The 14,385-nt window shown below is 47.9% G+C and overlaps 1 protein-coding gene across 1 annotated transcript in view; it reads right to left on the bottom strand.

Moving 5' to 3' along the window:
• Nucleotides 1-5,115, bottom strand: part of EPS8 (epidermal growth factor receptor pathway substrate 8) — a 782,257-nt gene extending 777,142 nt beyond the window's left edge. Inside the window, exon 1 of the mRNA XM_053719136.1 lies at nt 5,041-5,115. Coding sequence (XP_053575111.1) covers nt 5,041-5,048 — 8 coding nt within the window. The 5' untranslated portion in view covers nt 5,049-5,115. The remainder of the gene's footprint in view (nt 1-5,040) is intronic.
• Between the last annotated feature and the right edge of the window lie 9,270 nt (nt 5,116-14,385).

Genomic DNA, 14,385 nt, shown 5'->3' with positions numbered 1-14,385 from the left:
TATAACCCCTCACAGCTATAACACAAGGAGCATATAACCCCTCACAGCTATAACACAAGGAGCATATAACCTCTCACAGCTATAACACAAGGAGCATATAACCTCTCACAGCTATAACACAAGGAGCATATAACCTCTCACAGCTATAACACAAGGAGCATATAACCTCTCACAGCTATAGACACAAGGAGCATATAACCTCTCACAGCTATAGCACAAGGAGCATATAAAACCCTCACACAGCTATAGCACAAGGAGCATATAACCCTCTCACAGCTATAGCACAAGGAGCATATAACCCCTCTCACAGCTATAACACAAGGAGCATATAACCTCTCACAGCTATAACACAAGGAGCATATAATCTCCTCACAGCTATAACACAAGGAGCAAATAACCCCTCACAGCTATAACACAAGGAGAATATAACCTCTCACAGCTATAACACAAGGAGCATATAACCTCTCACAGCTATACCACAAGGAGCATATAACCTCTCACAGCTATAACACAAGGAGCATATAACCTCTCACAGCTATAACACAAGGAGCATATAACCTCTCACAGCTATAACACAAGGAGCATATAACCTCTCACAGCTATAGCACAAGGAGCATATAACCTCTCACAGCTATAACACAAGGAGCATATAACCCCTCACAGCTATAACACAAGGAGCATATAACCTCTCACAGCTATAACACAAGGAGCATATAACCCCTCACGCTATAAACACAAGGAGCTATACCTCTCACAGCGTATAGCACAAGGAGCATAAAACCCTCTCACAGCTATATGCACAAGGAGCATATAACCTCTCACAGCTATAACACAAGGAGCATATAACCTCTCACAGCTATATCACAAGGAGCATATACCTCTCATAGCTATAACACAAGGAGCATATAATCTCTCACAGCTATAACACAAGGGAGCATATAACCCCTCACAGCTATAACACAAGGAGCATATAACCTTCTCACAGCTATAACACAAGGAGCATATAACCTCTCACAGCTATACACAAGGAGCATATAACCTCTCACAGCTATAACACAAGGAGCATATAACCCCTCACAGCTATAACACAAGGAGCAAAGATAACCTCTCACAGCTATAACACAAGGAGCATATAACCTCTCACAGCTATAACACAAGGAGCATATAACCCCTCACAAGCTATAACACAAGGAGCATATAACCCTCACAGCTATAAACACAAGGAGCATATAACCTCTCACAGCTATAACACAAGGAGCATATAACCCTCACAGCTATAACACAAGGAGCATATAACCTCTCACAGCTATAACACAAGGAGCATATAACCTCTCACAGCTATAACACAAGGAGCATATAACCTCTCACAGCTATAACACAAGGAGCATATAACCTCTCACAGCTATAACACAAGGAGCATATAACCTCTCACAGCTATAACACAAGGAGCATATAACCCCTCACAGCTATAACACAAGGAGCATATAACCTCTCACAGCAATAACACAAGAGCATATAACCTCTCACAGCTATAACACAAGGAGCATATAACCTCTCACAGCTATAACACAAGGAGCATATAACCTCTCACAGCTATAACACAAGGAGCATATAACCTCTCACAGCTATAACACAAGGAGCATATAACCTCTCACAGCTATAGCACAAGGAGCATATAACCTCTCACAGCTATAACACAAGGAGCATATAACCTCTCACAGCTATAACACAAGGAGCATATAACCTCTCACAGCTATAACACAAGGAGCATATAACCTCTCACAGCTATAACACAAGGAGCATATAACCTCTCACAGCTATAACACAAGGAGCATATAACCCCTCACAGCTATAACACAAGGAGCATATAACCTCTCACAACTATAACACAAGGAGCATATAACCTCTCACAGCTATAACACAAGGAGCATATAACCCCTCACAGCTATAGCACAAGGAGCATATAACCCCTCACAGGTATAGCACAAGGAGCATATAACCTCTCACAGCTATAGCACAAGGAGCATATAACCCCTCACAGCTATAGCACAAGGAGCAAATAACCCCTCACAGCTATAACACAAGGAGCATATAACCTCTCACAGCTATAACACAAGGAGCATATAACCTCTCACAGCTATAACACAAGGAGCATATAACCTCTCACAGCTATAACACAAGGAGCATATAACCTCTCACAACTATAACACAAGGAGCATATAACCCCTCACAGCTATAACACAAGGAGCATATAACCCCTCACAGCTATAACACAAGGAGCATATAACCTCTCACAGCTATAACACAAGGAGCATATAACCTCTCACAGCTATAACACAAGGAGCATATAACCTCTCACAGCTATAACACAAGGAGCATATAATCTCTCACAGCTATAACACAAGGAGCATATAACCTCTCACAGCTATAGCACAAGGAGCATATAACCCCTCACAGCTATAGCACAAGGAGCATATAACCTCTCACAGCTATAACACAAGGAGCATATAACCTCTCACAGCTATAACACAAGGAGCATATAACCTCTCACAGCTATAACACAAGGAGCATATAATCTCTCACAGCTATAACACAAGGAGCATATAACCCCTCACAGCTATAACACAAGGAGCATATAACCTCTCACAGCTATAACACAAGGAGCATATAACCTCTCACAGCTATAACACAAGGAGCATATAACCTCTCACAGCTATAACACAAGGAGCATATAACCTCTCACAGCTATAACACAAGGAGCATATAACCTCTCACAGCTATAACACAAGGAGCATATAACCTCTCACAGCTATAGCACAAGGAGCATATAACCTCTCACAGCTATAACACAAGGAGCATATAACCCCTCACAGCTATAGCACAAGGAGCATATAACCTCTCACAGCTATAACACAAGGAGCATATAATCCCTTACAGCTATAACACAAGGAGCATATAACCCCTTACAGCTATAACACAAGGAGCATATAACCCCTCACAGCTATAGCACAAGGAGCATATAACCTCTCACAGCTATAACACAAGGAGCATATAACCTCTCACAGCTATAACACAAGGAGCATATAACCTCTCACAGCTATAGCACAAGGAGCATATAACCTCTCACAGCTATAACACAAGGAGCATATAACCCCTCACAGCTATAACACAAGGAGCATATAACCTCTCACAGCTATAACACAAGGAGCATATAATCTCTCACAGCTATAACACAAGGAGCATATAACCTCTCACAGCTATAACACAGGGAACATATAACCTCTCACAGCTATAACACAGGGAACATATAACCTCTCACAGCTATAACACAAGGAGCATATAATCTCTCACAGCTATAACACAAGGAGCATATAACCTCTCACAGCTATAACACAGGGAGCATATAACCTCTCACAGCTATAACACAAGGAGCATATAATCTCTCACAGCTATAACACAAGGAGCATATAACCTCTCACAGCTATAACACAAGGAGCATATAACCTCTCACAGCTATAACACAAGGAGCATATAACCTCTTACAGCTATAACACAAGGAGCATATAACCTCTCACAGCTATAACACAAGGAGCATATAACCTCTCACAGCTATAACACAAGGAGCATATAACCTCTTACAGCTATAACACAAGGAGCATATAACCTCTCCCAGCAATAACACAAGGAGCATATAACCCCTCACAGCTATAACACAAGGAGCATATAACCTCTCACAGCTATAACACAAGGAGCATATAACCTCTCACAGCTATAACACAAGGAGCATATAACCTCTCACAGTTATAGCACAAGGAGCATATAACCTCTCACAGCTATAACACAAGGAGCATATAACCTCTCACAGCTATAGCACAAGGAGCATATAACCTCTCACAGCTATAACACAAGGAGCATATAACCTCTCACAGCTATAACACAAGGAGCATATAACCTCTCACAGCTGTAACACAAGGAGCATATAACCTCTCACAGCTATAACACAAGGAGCATATAACCTCTCACAGCTATAACACAAGGAGCATATAACCTCTCACAGCTATAACACAAGGAGCATATAACCTCACAGCAATAACACAAGGAGCATATAACCTCACAGCTATAACACAAGGAGCATATAACCTCTCACAGCTATAACACAAGGAGCATATAACCTCACAGCTATAACACGAGGAACATATAACACAATGAGCATATAACCTCTCACAGCTATAACACAAGGCGCATATAACACGAGGAGCATATAGCACAAGGAGCATATAACCTCTCACAGCTATAACACAAGGAGCATATAACACAAGGAGCATATAACCTCTCACAGCTATAACACAAGGAGCATATAGCACAAGGAGCATATAACCTCTCACAGCTATAACACAAGGAGCATATAACACAAGGAGCATATAACACAAGGAGCATATAACACAAGGAGCATATAGCACAAGGAGCATATAACCCCTCACAGCTATAACACAAGGAGCATATAACACAAGGAGCATATAGCACGAGGAGAATATAACACAAGGAGCATATAACCCCTCACAGCTATAACACAAGGAGCATATAACCCCTTACAGCTATAACACAAGGAGCATATAACCTCTCTCAGCTATAGCACAAGGAGCATATAACCCCTCACAGCTATAAAACAGGGAGCATATAGCACAAGGAGCGTATAACCTCTCACAGCTATAACACAAGGAGCATATAACCTCTCACAGCTATAACACAAGGAGCATATAACCTCTCACAGCTATAACACAAGGAGCATATAACCTCTCACAGCTATAACACAAGGAGCATATAACCTCTCACAGCTATAACACAAGGAGCATATAAAACGAGGAGCATATAGCACAAGGAGCATATAACCTCTCACAGCTATAACACAAGGAGCATATAACCTCTCACAGCTATAACACAAGGAGCATATAACACAAGGAGCATATAACACAAGGAGCATATAACACGAGGAGCATATAGCACAAGGAGCATATAACATATCCTCGGCTTGTTTCTTACCAGTTCATTCTCACGAGGTGATAGTTTCTCACAAGCTGTGGAGCTGACCCTTGAGCCAGAATACAATGTTTACTTTCTGTGCCGTCACTTAAGGAGGAGCATTTACAACCTGCTAGGAATTTATATCTGGTGCTGAGATCTGCACATCTGATAGCTGCACGCCCAGCATCACTATGTCATGAATCCAGATCAGCAGGGCACAGCCGTCATCTGCAAGGGCACTGCCCACGGCACAGGATAGGGAGGCGCTGCAGGGCACAGTCGTCATCTGCAGGGGCACTGCCCACGGCACAGGATAGGGAGGCGCTGCAGGGCACAACCATAATCTGCAGGGGCACTGCCCAAGGCACAGGATAGGGAGGCGCTGCAGGGCACAACCGTAATCTGTAGGGGCACTGCCCACGGCACAGGATAGGGAGGGGCTGCAGGGCACAACCATAATCTGCAGGGGCACTGGCCATGGCACAGGATAGGGAGGCGCTGCAGGGCACAACCATAATCTGCAGGGGCACTGCCCATGGCACAGGATAGGGAGGCGCTGCAGGGCACAACCATAATCTGCAGGGGCACTGCCCATGGCACAGGATAGGGAGGCGCTGCAGGTCACAACCATAATCTGCAGGGGCACTGCCCATGGCACAGGATAGGGAGGCGCTGCAGGGCACAACCATAATCTGCAGGGGCACTACCCATGGCACAATATAGCTAGGCACTGCATGGCACAGTTGCACTGCCCACGGCACGGTATTGGCAGGCACTGCAGGACACAGTCATCTGCAGGGGCACTGCCCATGGCACAGGATAGGGAGGTGCTGCAGGGCACAGCCATCTGCAGGGGCACTGCCCATGACACAGTATTAGCAGGCGATACAGGGCACAGCCATTATCTGCAGGGGCACTGCCAATGACACAGTATTAGCAGGCGATACAGGGCACAGCCATTATCTGCAGGGGCACTGCCCATGACACAGTATTAGCAGGCGATACAGGGCACAGCCATTATCTGCAGGGGCACTGCCTATGACACAGTATTAGCAGGCGATGCAGGGCACAGCCATTATCTGCAGGGGCACTGCCCATGACACAGTATTAGCAGGCGATACAGGGCACAGCCATTATCTGCAGGGGCACTGCCCATGACACAGTATTAGCAGGCGCTGCAGGGCACAGCCATTATCTGCAGGGGCACTGCCCATGACACAGTATTAGCAGGCGCTGCACGGCACAGCCATTATCTGCAGGGGCACTGCCCATGACACAGTATTAGCAGGCGCTGCAGGGCACAGCCATTATCTGCAGGGGCACTGCCCATGACACAGTATTAGCAGGCGCTGCAGGGCACAGCCATTATCTGCAGGGGCACTGCCCATGACACAGTATTAGCAGGCGCTGCAGGGCACAGCCTTCATCTGCAGGGGCACTGCTCATGACACAGTATTAGCAGGCACTGCAGGGCACAGCCATTATCTGCAGGGGCACTGCCCACGGCACAGGATAGTCAGGCGCTGCAGAGCACATGCATTATCCCACAACACAGGATAGGCAGGCACTGCTGGGCACAGTCGTCATCTGCAGGGGCACTGCCCACGGCACAAGATAGGGAGGCGCTGCAGGGCACAACCATAATCTGCAGGGGCACTGCCCATGGCACAATATAGCTAGGCACTGCACAGTCATCATCTGCAGTTGCACTGCCCACGGCACGGTATTGGCAGGCACTGCAGGACACAGTCATCTGCAGGGGCACTGCCCATGGCACAGGATAGGGAGGTGCTGCAGGGCACAGCCATTATCTGCAGGGGCACTGCCCATGACACAGTATTAGCAGACGCTGCAGGGCACAGCAATTATCTGCAGGGGCACTGCCCATGACACAGTATTAGCAGGTGATGCAGGGCACAGCCATTATCTGCAGGGGCACTGCTCATGACACAGTATTAGCAGGCGATGCAGGGCACAGCCATTATCTGCAGGGGCACTCCCCACAACACAGGATAGGCAGGCGCTGCAGGGCACAGTCGTCATCTGCAGGTGCACTGCCCACAGCACAGGATAGGCAGGCGCTGCAGGGCACAGCCATCAACTGCAGGGGCACTGCCCACAGCACAGGATAGGCAGGCGCTGCAGGGCATAGCCATAACTGCAGGGGCACTGCCCCACAACACAGGCGAGGTGCTGCAGGGCACAGCCATCATCTGCAGGGGCACTGCCCATGGCACAGGAAAAGGAGTTGCTGCAGGGCACAGCCATCATCTGCAGGGGCACTGCCCACGGCACCGGATAGGCAGGTGCTGCAGGACACAGTTGTCATCTACAGGGGCACTGCCCCACGACACAAGACAGGCAGGTGCTGCAGGGCACAGCCATCATCTGCAGGGGCACTGCCCATGGCACCGGATAGGCAGGCGCTGCAAGACACAGTTGTCATCTACAGGAGCACTGCCACACGGCACAAGACAGGCAGATGCTGCAGGGCACAGTTGTCATCTACAGGGGCACTGCCCCACGGCACAAGACAGGCAGGTGCTGCAGGGCACAGCCATCATCTGCAGGGGCACTGCCCACGGCACCGGATAGGCAGGCGCTGCAAGACACAGTTGTCATCTACAGGAGCACTGCCACACGGCACAAGACAGGCAGGTGCTGCAGGGCACAGTTGTCATCTACAGGGGCACTGCCCCACGGCACAAGACAGGCAGGTGCTGCAGGGCACAGTTGTCATCTACAGGGGCACTGCCCCACGGCACAAGACAGGCAGGTGCTGCAGGGCACAGCCATCATCTGCAGGGGCACTGCCCACGGCACCGGATAGGCAGGTGCTGCAAGACACAGTTGTCATCTACAGGGGCACTGCCCACGGCACAGAATAGGCAGGCGCTGCAGGGCACAGTAGTCAATGGTGGAGTACATAAACTTGGTGCTAGTACCAAATATGCAGTTAGTGAGCACCAGTGGTAGTAAAAATTTGTTGCTGGACTTTTATTTTTGCTTTTGCTACCACTGGTGCTCACTAACTCCATATTTGGTACTAGCACCAATTTTATGTACTCCTCCTGTCACTTGTAATTATTGCCTCTCATATGCAATTACTGTCATCACTGTACAGTTTACATGGATCATTTTACTGTATGATTTTATTATCACTGTTTTTATTGTATGCTTTATGTCTTTGTTAGGATTAAACTTCTTGCACACATCTCATTAGGTGCGTTCTCATTCCATCATCTGCAGGGGCACTGTCCAAGGCACAGGGTAGGCAGGCGCTGCAGGGGTTAAGGGTTTGTTTCCAATCTAATCTTTAGCTCTTGAAAAAGATCATTTTACAAGAGGGTTTTAGAGAGAGACGCAGAACAACAACACAGGTTAAAGCAGGATGTGCAGGGCTACAAACCAGGGGAAAATGTAGGCCTGAAAGGGGTTAATAATGTACAAGTCTAACTGATGCCCCCAGCAGGACATGCTAAAGAAACACAACTAGATCCAACGAGCTGATGAGGTGAGATATACAGCAGGTGTGCAGGGCAGGTAAGTGGTCCAGCTTCCTCTTAGCAAGAAAGGAATAAAGCTTGGCACTCGGGCGACCTTACAGAGAGAAACTCAGGCACTCGGGCGACCTTACAGAGAGAAACTCAGGCACTCGGGCGACCTTACAGAGAGAAGCTTGGCACTCGGGCGACCTTACAGAGAAAAGCTTGGCACTCGGGCAATCTTACAGAGAGAAACTCAGGCACTCGGGCGACCTTACAGAGAGAAGCTTGGCACTCGGGCGACCTTACAGAGAGAAGCTCGGCACTCGGGCGACCTTACAGAGAGAAGCTCAGGCACTCGGGCAACCTTACAGAGAGAAGCTCAGGCACTCGGGCGACCTTACAGAGAGAAGCTCAGGCACTCGGGCGACCTTACAGAGAGAGGCTCAGGCACTCGGGCGACCTTACAGAGAGAGGCTCAGGCACTCGGGCAACCTTACAGAGAGAAGCTCAGGCACTCGGGCGACCTTACAGAGAGAAGCTCAGGCACTCGGGCGACCTTACAGAGAGAAGCTCAGGCAATCGGGCGACCTTACAGAGAGAAGCTCAGGCACTCGGGCGACCTTACAGAGAGAAGCTCGGCACTCGGGCGACCTTACAGAAAGAAGCTTGGCACTCGGGCGACCTTACAGAGAGAAGCTCGGCACTCGGGCGACCTTACAGAGAGAAGCTCGGCACTCGGGCGACCTTACAGAGAGAAGCTCAGCACTCGGGCGACCTTACAGAGAGAAGCTCGGCACTCGGGCGACCTTACAGAGAGAAGCTCGGCACTCGGGCGACCTTACAGAGAGAAGCTCGGCACTCGGGCGACCTTACAGAAAGAAGATTGGCACTCGGGCGACCTTACAGAGAGAAGCTCGGCACTCGGGCGACCTTACAGAGAGAAGCTCGGCACTCGGGCGACCTTACAGAGAGAAGCTCAGCACTCGGGCGACCTTACAGAGAGAAGCTCGGCACTCGGGCGACCTTACAGAGAGAAGCTCGGCACTCGGGCGACCTTACAGAGAGAAGCTCGGGCGACCTTACAGAGAGAAGCTCGGGCGACCTTACAGAGAGAAGCTCGGCACTCGGGCGACCTTACAGAGAGAAGCTCAGCACTCGGGCGACCTTACAGAGAGAAGCTCAGCACTCGGGCGACCTTACAGAGAGAAGCTCAGGCACTCGGGCGACCTTACAGAGAGAAGCTCAGGCACTCGGGCGACCTTACAGAGAGAAGCTCAGGCACTCGGGCGACCTTACAGAGAGAAGCTCAGGCACTCGGGCGACCTTACAGAGAGAAGCTCAGGCACTCGGGCGACCTTACAGAGAGAAGCTCAGGCACTCGGGCGACCTTACAGAGAGAAGCTCAGGCACTCGGGCGACCTTACAGAGAGAAGCTCAGGCACTCGGGCGACCTTACAGAGAGAAGCTCAGGCACTCGGGCAACCTTACAGAGAGAAGCTCAGGCACTCGGGCGACCTTACAGAGAGAAGCTCAGGCACTCGGGCGACCTTACAGAGAGAGGCTCAGGCACTCGGGCGACCTTACAGAGAGAGGCTCAGGCACTCGGGCCACCTTACAGAGAGAAGCTCAGGCACTCGGGCGACCTTACAGAGAGAAGCTCAGGCACTCGGGCGACCTTACAGAGAGAAGCTCAGGCACTCGGGCGACCTTACAGAGAGAAGCTCGGCACTCGGGCGACCTTACAGAAAGAAGCTCGGCACTCGGGCGACCTTACAGAGAGAAGCTCGGCACTCGGGCGACCTTACAGAGAGAAGCTCGGCACTCGGGCGACCTTACAGAGAGAAGCTCAGCACTCGGGCGACCTTACAGAGAGAAGCTCAGCACTCGGGCGACCTTACAGAGAGAAGCTCGGCACTCGGGCGACCTTACAGAGAGAAGCTCGGGCGACCTTACAGAGAGAAGCTCAGGCGACCTTACAGAGAGAAGCTCGGCACTCGGGCGACCTTACAGAGAGAAGCTCAGCACTCGGGCGACCTTACAGAGAGAAGCTCAGCACTCGGGCGACCTTACAGAGAGAAGCTCAGGCACTCGGGCGACCTTACAGAGAGAAGCTCAGGCACTCGGGCGACCTTACAGAGAGAAGCTCAGGCACTCGGGCGACCTTACAGAGAGAAGCTCAGGCACTCGGGCGACCTTACAGAGAGAAGCTCAGGCACTCGGGCGACCTTACAGAGAGAAGCTCAGGCACTCGGGCGACCTTACAGAGAGAAGCTCAGGCACTCGGGCAACCTTACAGAGAGAAGCTCAGGCACTCGGGCAACCTTACAGAGAGAAGCTCAGGCACTCGGGCAACCTTACAGAGAGAAGCTCAGGCACTCGGGCGACCTTACAGAGAGAAGCTCAGGCACTCGGGCGACCTTACAGAGAGAGGCTCAGGCACTCGGGCGACCTTACAGAGAGAGGCTCAGGCACTCGGGCCACCTTACAGAGAGAAGCTCAGGCACTCGGGCCACCTTACAGAGAGAAGCTCAGGCACTCGGGCGACCTTACAGAGAGAAGCTCAGGCACTCGGGCGACCTTACAGAGAGAAGCTCGGCACTCGGGCGAACTTACAGAGAGAAGCTCGGGCACTCGGGTGACCTTACAGAGAGAAGCTCGGCACTCAGTCAACCTTACAGAGAGAAGCTCAGGCACTCGGGCGACCTTACAGAGAGAAGCTCAGGCACTCGGGCGACCTTACAGAGAGAGGCTCAGGCACTCGGGCGACCTTACAGAGAGAGGCTCAGGCACTCGGGCCACCTTACAGAGAGAAGCTCAGGCACTCGGGCGACCTTACAGAGAGAAGCTCAGGCACTCGGGCGACCTTACAGAGAAAAGCTCAGGCACTCGGGCGACCTTACAGAGAGAAGCTCGGCACTCCGGCGACCTTACAGAGAGAAGCTCGGCACTCAGGCGACCTTACAGAGAGAAGCTCGGCACTCCGGCGACCTTACAGAGAGAAGCTCGGCACTCAGGTGACCTTACAGAGAGAAGCTCGGCACTCAGGTGACATTACAGAAATGTCCCTTTCTGTAATGTTCCCTTTATATAATGTCACCCAAGTGTTGAGCTTCTTTCTGTAATGCCACCTGAGTTCTGAGCTTTATTGCTCTCCTACCCATTAGTTACACACAGCAATTTTCCCTTTCTGTAATGTCACCTGAGTGTGAGTGTAAGAGCGTGTAAGAGTAAGAGCGTGAGAGTAAATAAGAGTAAGAGAGTCAGTGAGAGTGTGAGTTAGTGTGATACTAAGAGAGTCAGTGAGAGTGTAAGTTAGTGTGATACTAAGAGAGTCAGTGAGAGTGTGAGTTAGTGTGATACTAAGAGAGTCAGTGAGAGTGTGAGTTAGTGTGATACTAAGAGAGTCAGTGAGAGTGTGAGTTAGTGTGATACTAAGAGAGTGTGAAAGTTAGTCTAAACTAACCCCACTAAGTTACAAAAAATAAACTGCATTATATAAAATTAAACAAATATACCTAACACTAAACTACATGCCCTATAAAATAAAAATACGGCATTGCCCTAAAGTGATGAGCTCTTTTACATAAAAGTTACAATCCCCCCATCTACATAAAAGTAAACCTACCCTGAAAATTGCACTTTGATTGGGATACCTCACCTCCCGAGGATCACAAACTCCCTGTGCTTTCAGAGACCCCAGAAACAGCTCCCAAACCTGAGGAACTTGCATTTGTAGCGATCACAGTCTAAGTAGGATGAGCAAAAGAAGCCTCCTGAATAATAAACTGATGATCCAGCGACCAAGTTAGAGACTGACTTGTACTTGGATCCACTAATATCTTTTGAGGCAGCTGAGTATAATTTCTACACCATTGACGCAGCATGAAGAGTTGTCATGCGAAAACAAGCAAATGGAATTGCATGTGAAGCTGCAAACATGAGACCTAGGACTTCCAGGCAATGAGCAACCGAGAGAAATGAGATAGACTTGAGGTTCAGAAAAAGCTGACCAGAGTCAGAGAACATCTGTCCTATATATCAGACGAGAGGCCTTGCTCCGCACTATCAAGGCATTTCCTAGATGTTCATGATCAAGATGTGACCAGTTTCAAATGGCAAGCCATTGAACAAATCCCCCAAAAAATGAGGAGAGGAGATAGATTGCTTGCTCTATCCAGACAAGAAACCTACTGGATTTTTAAACTTAATTGGTTGATGCCAGTGGGTTTCAATTCGGAGCATGATATAATAAACTATTGCCACAGGTAGATAGTGCCTGGTTACTCTTCTCCTCTTCTTCCCCTCCCTCCACCCCACTTATCAGTGTAAATTATTTGGGTTTAAAAATATCTTTTACCCCTATCAGTTTACGAGAATTGAGCCTATTTTGTTCAATTTGTAAATATTTAACTGTAGATTACTTATGAGGAATATGACAAGTTTTATTTAAACCAGATCAGTGCGGTAGGTGCTTATGACCATATATGGGCCAATACTGGCTACTGTAGACAATGTACATAATATTGGTATGCCAAGTTGATAATAGCTAACCATAGGATTATGGAATTCAGGTTCTTACCATTAAATGTGCCCTGAATGTATTTCTATATATGTTCCTTTATCTGAATTAATTAATTGTTGTACACAGTGAGTTATGTATCCTATGTAGGTATCACATTGCTAATGACAGACTGGCATATCTATATATGCTTCCCTATACTTTTAGTTGGACTGGGATAATAGCTTACCATAGGATTATGGAATTCAGGTCCTTAACAGGATAAGGATTGAAGGACCATTGTCCCCAGACGCTGTCAGCACATAGTGAGGGTGAGTGACATAACTTCCCATAATCTTTATTGACGGACGGCTTGTAACACTATCCTTGCCTGTTGGTAGTAAGTAACTGGAAAGAGGTACTTTAATTGCAGGTCGCTTATACTGCTTTATATATCTATCCTAACACTGTATCTGTGCGTGGTGCAGCAGTGTGGAGGAGGTCATAGTAGTGTGTGGATAAATGTAGCAGGCATTAGAAGCTGAAGTCTATTTAGTCTCACCCTCGACGTTTGAAAGGGTTCCCCATTCCGGACTTGGATGTTTAAACATATGTAAAGACTACATTTCATCTGCCACAAGTATTTCATACCTTGTGCTCACACACTTTGCTGGTTCATCTTCTTCCTTTTTACTACCCTGTTTTAAAAGTGTAGCATATTGATTGCGATATAGAGATTTAGGGTGGAAGTAGTTTTTGGTCTATGCTGTATCAAATTAACTGTTTATTGGTTGATTCATAATTCTAAAGAAGAATCAGTCAGTGGTTGATTGGCACTAATAATGGAGGTTACAATGGAAATGGAATCCTCGCTTTTTAAAGATATTGATGAGGACAATCTTGATTTACTGGATCTAGAGGATGTTTTCAAATATGACTCACCAAAGGTTAAACTTGGGGATTTATTCCAGGACTTTAAGAATTTGAAATTAAAAGAACAAAAACTAAAATGATACCTAGAGGTCTACTATTGAATAAGTTTCCTACTTATGAGGTCAAAGATCAGGACTTTATTAGACGCTGGAATCTGACCCTTACTGACTGTTCCCTTACTCTAATTTCCCTTCTGATTGAATATAAGGATATGCTGTTAGCTGAAGTTAAAACCAAAATTTCTAATATACAGACAGATATGGATAGATATAGAGAATATGAAATATTTCTAAGATTTGATAGTATTTTTAAGAAAACAGAGGAGTCTAAAAAAATGTTAATACAAACTAAACGCCAAAGGAACAAATCCTGGTATAATTTTGGTAACCAGGATGCTCCTTCAGGCGACGGCCTTAATAGTAAGAACAGCAGCAAAAATCAGAA

This window comes from Bombina bombina, chromosome 6, assembly GCF_027579735.1.
Source record: "Bombina bombina isolate aBomBom1 chromosome 6, aBomBom1.pri, whole genome shotgun sequence".
Classification (NCBI taxonomy): Eukaryota; Metazoa; Chordata; class Amphibia; order Anura; family Bombinatoridae; genus Bombina; species Bombina bombina.
Note: the sequence above shows the minus strand (reverse complement) of the source record. Positions and strands in the feature narration are given on the sequence as shown.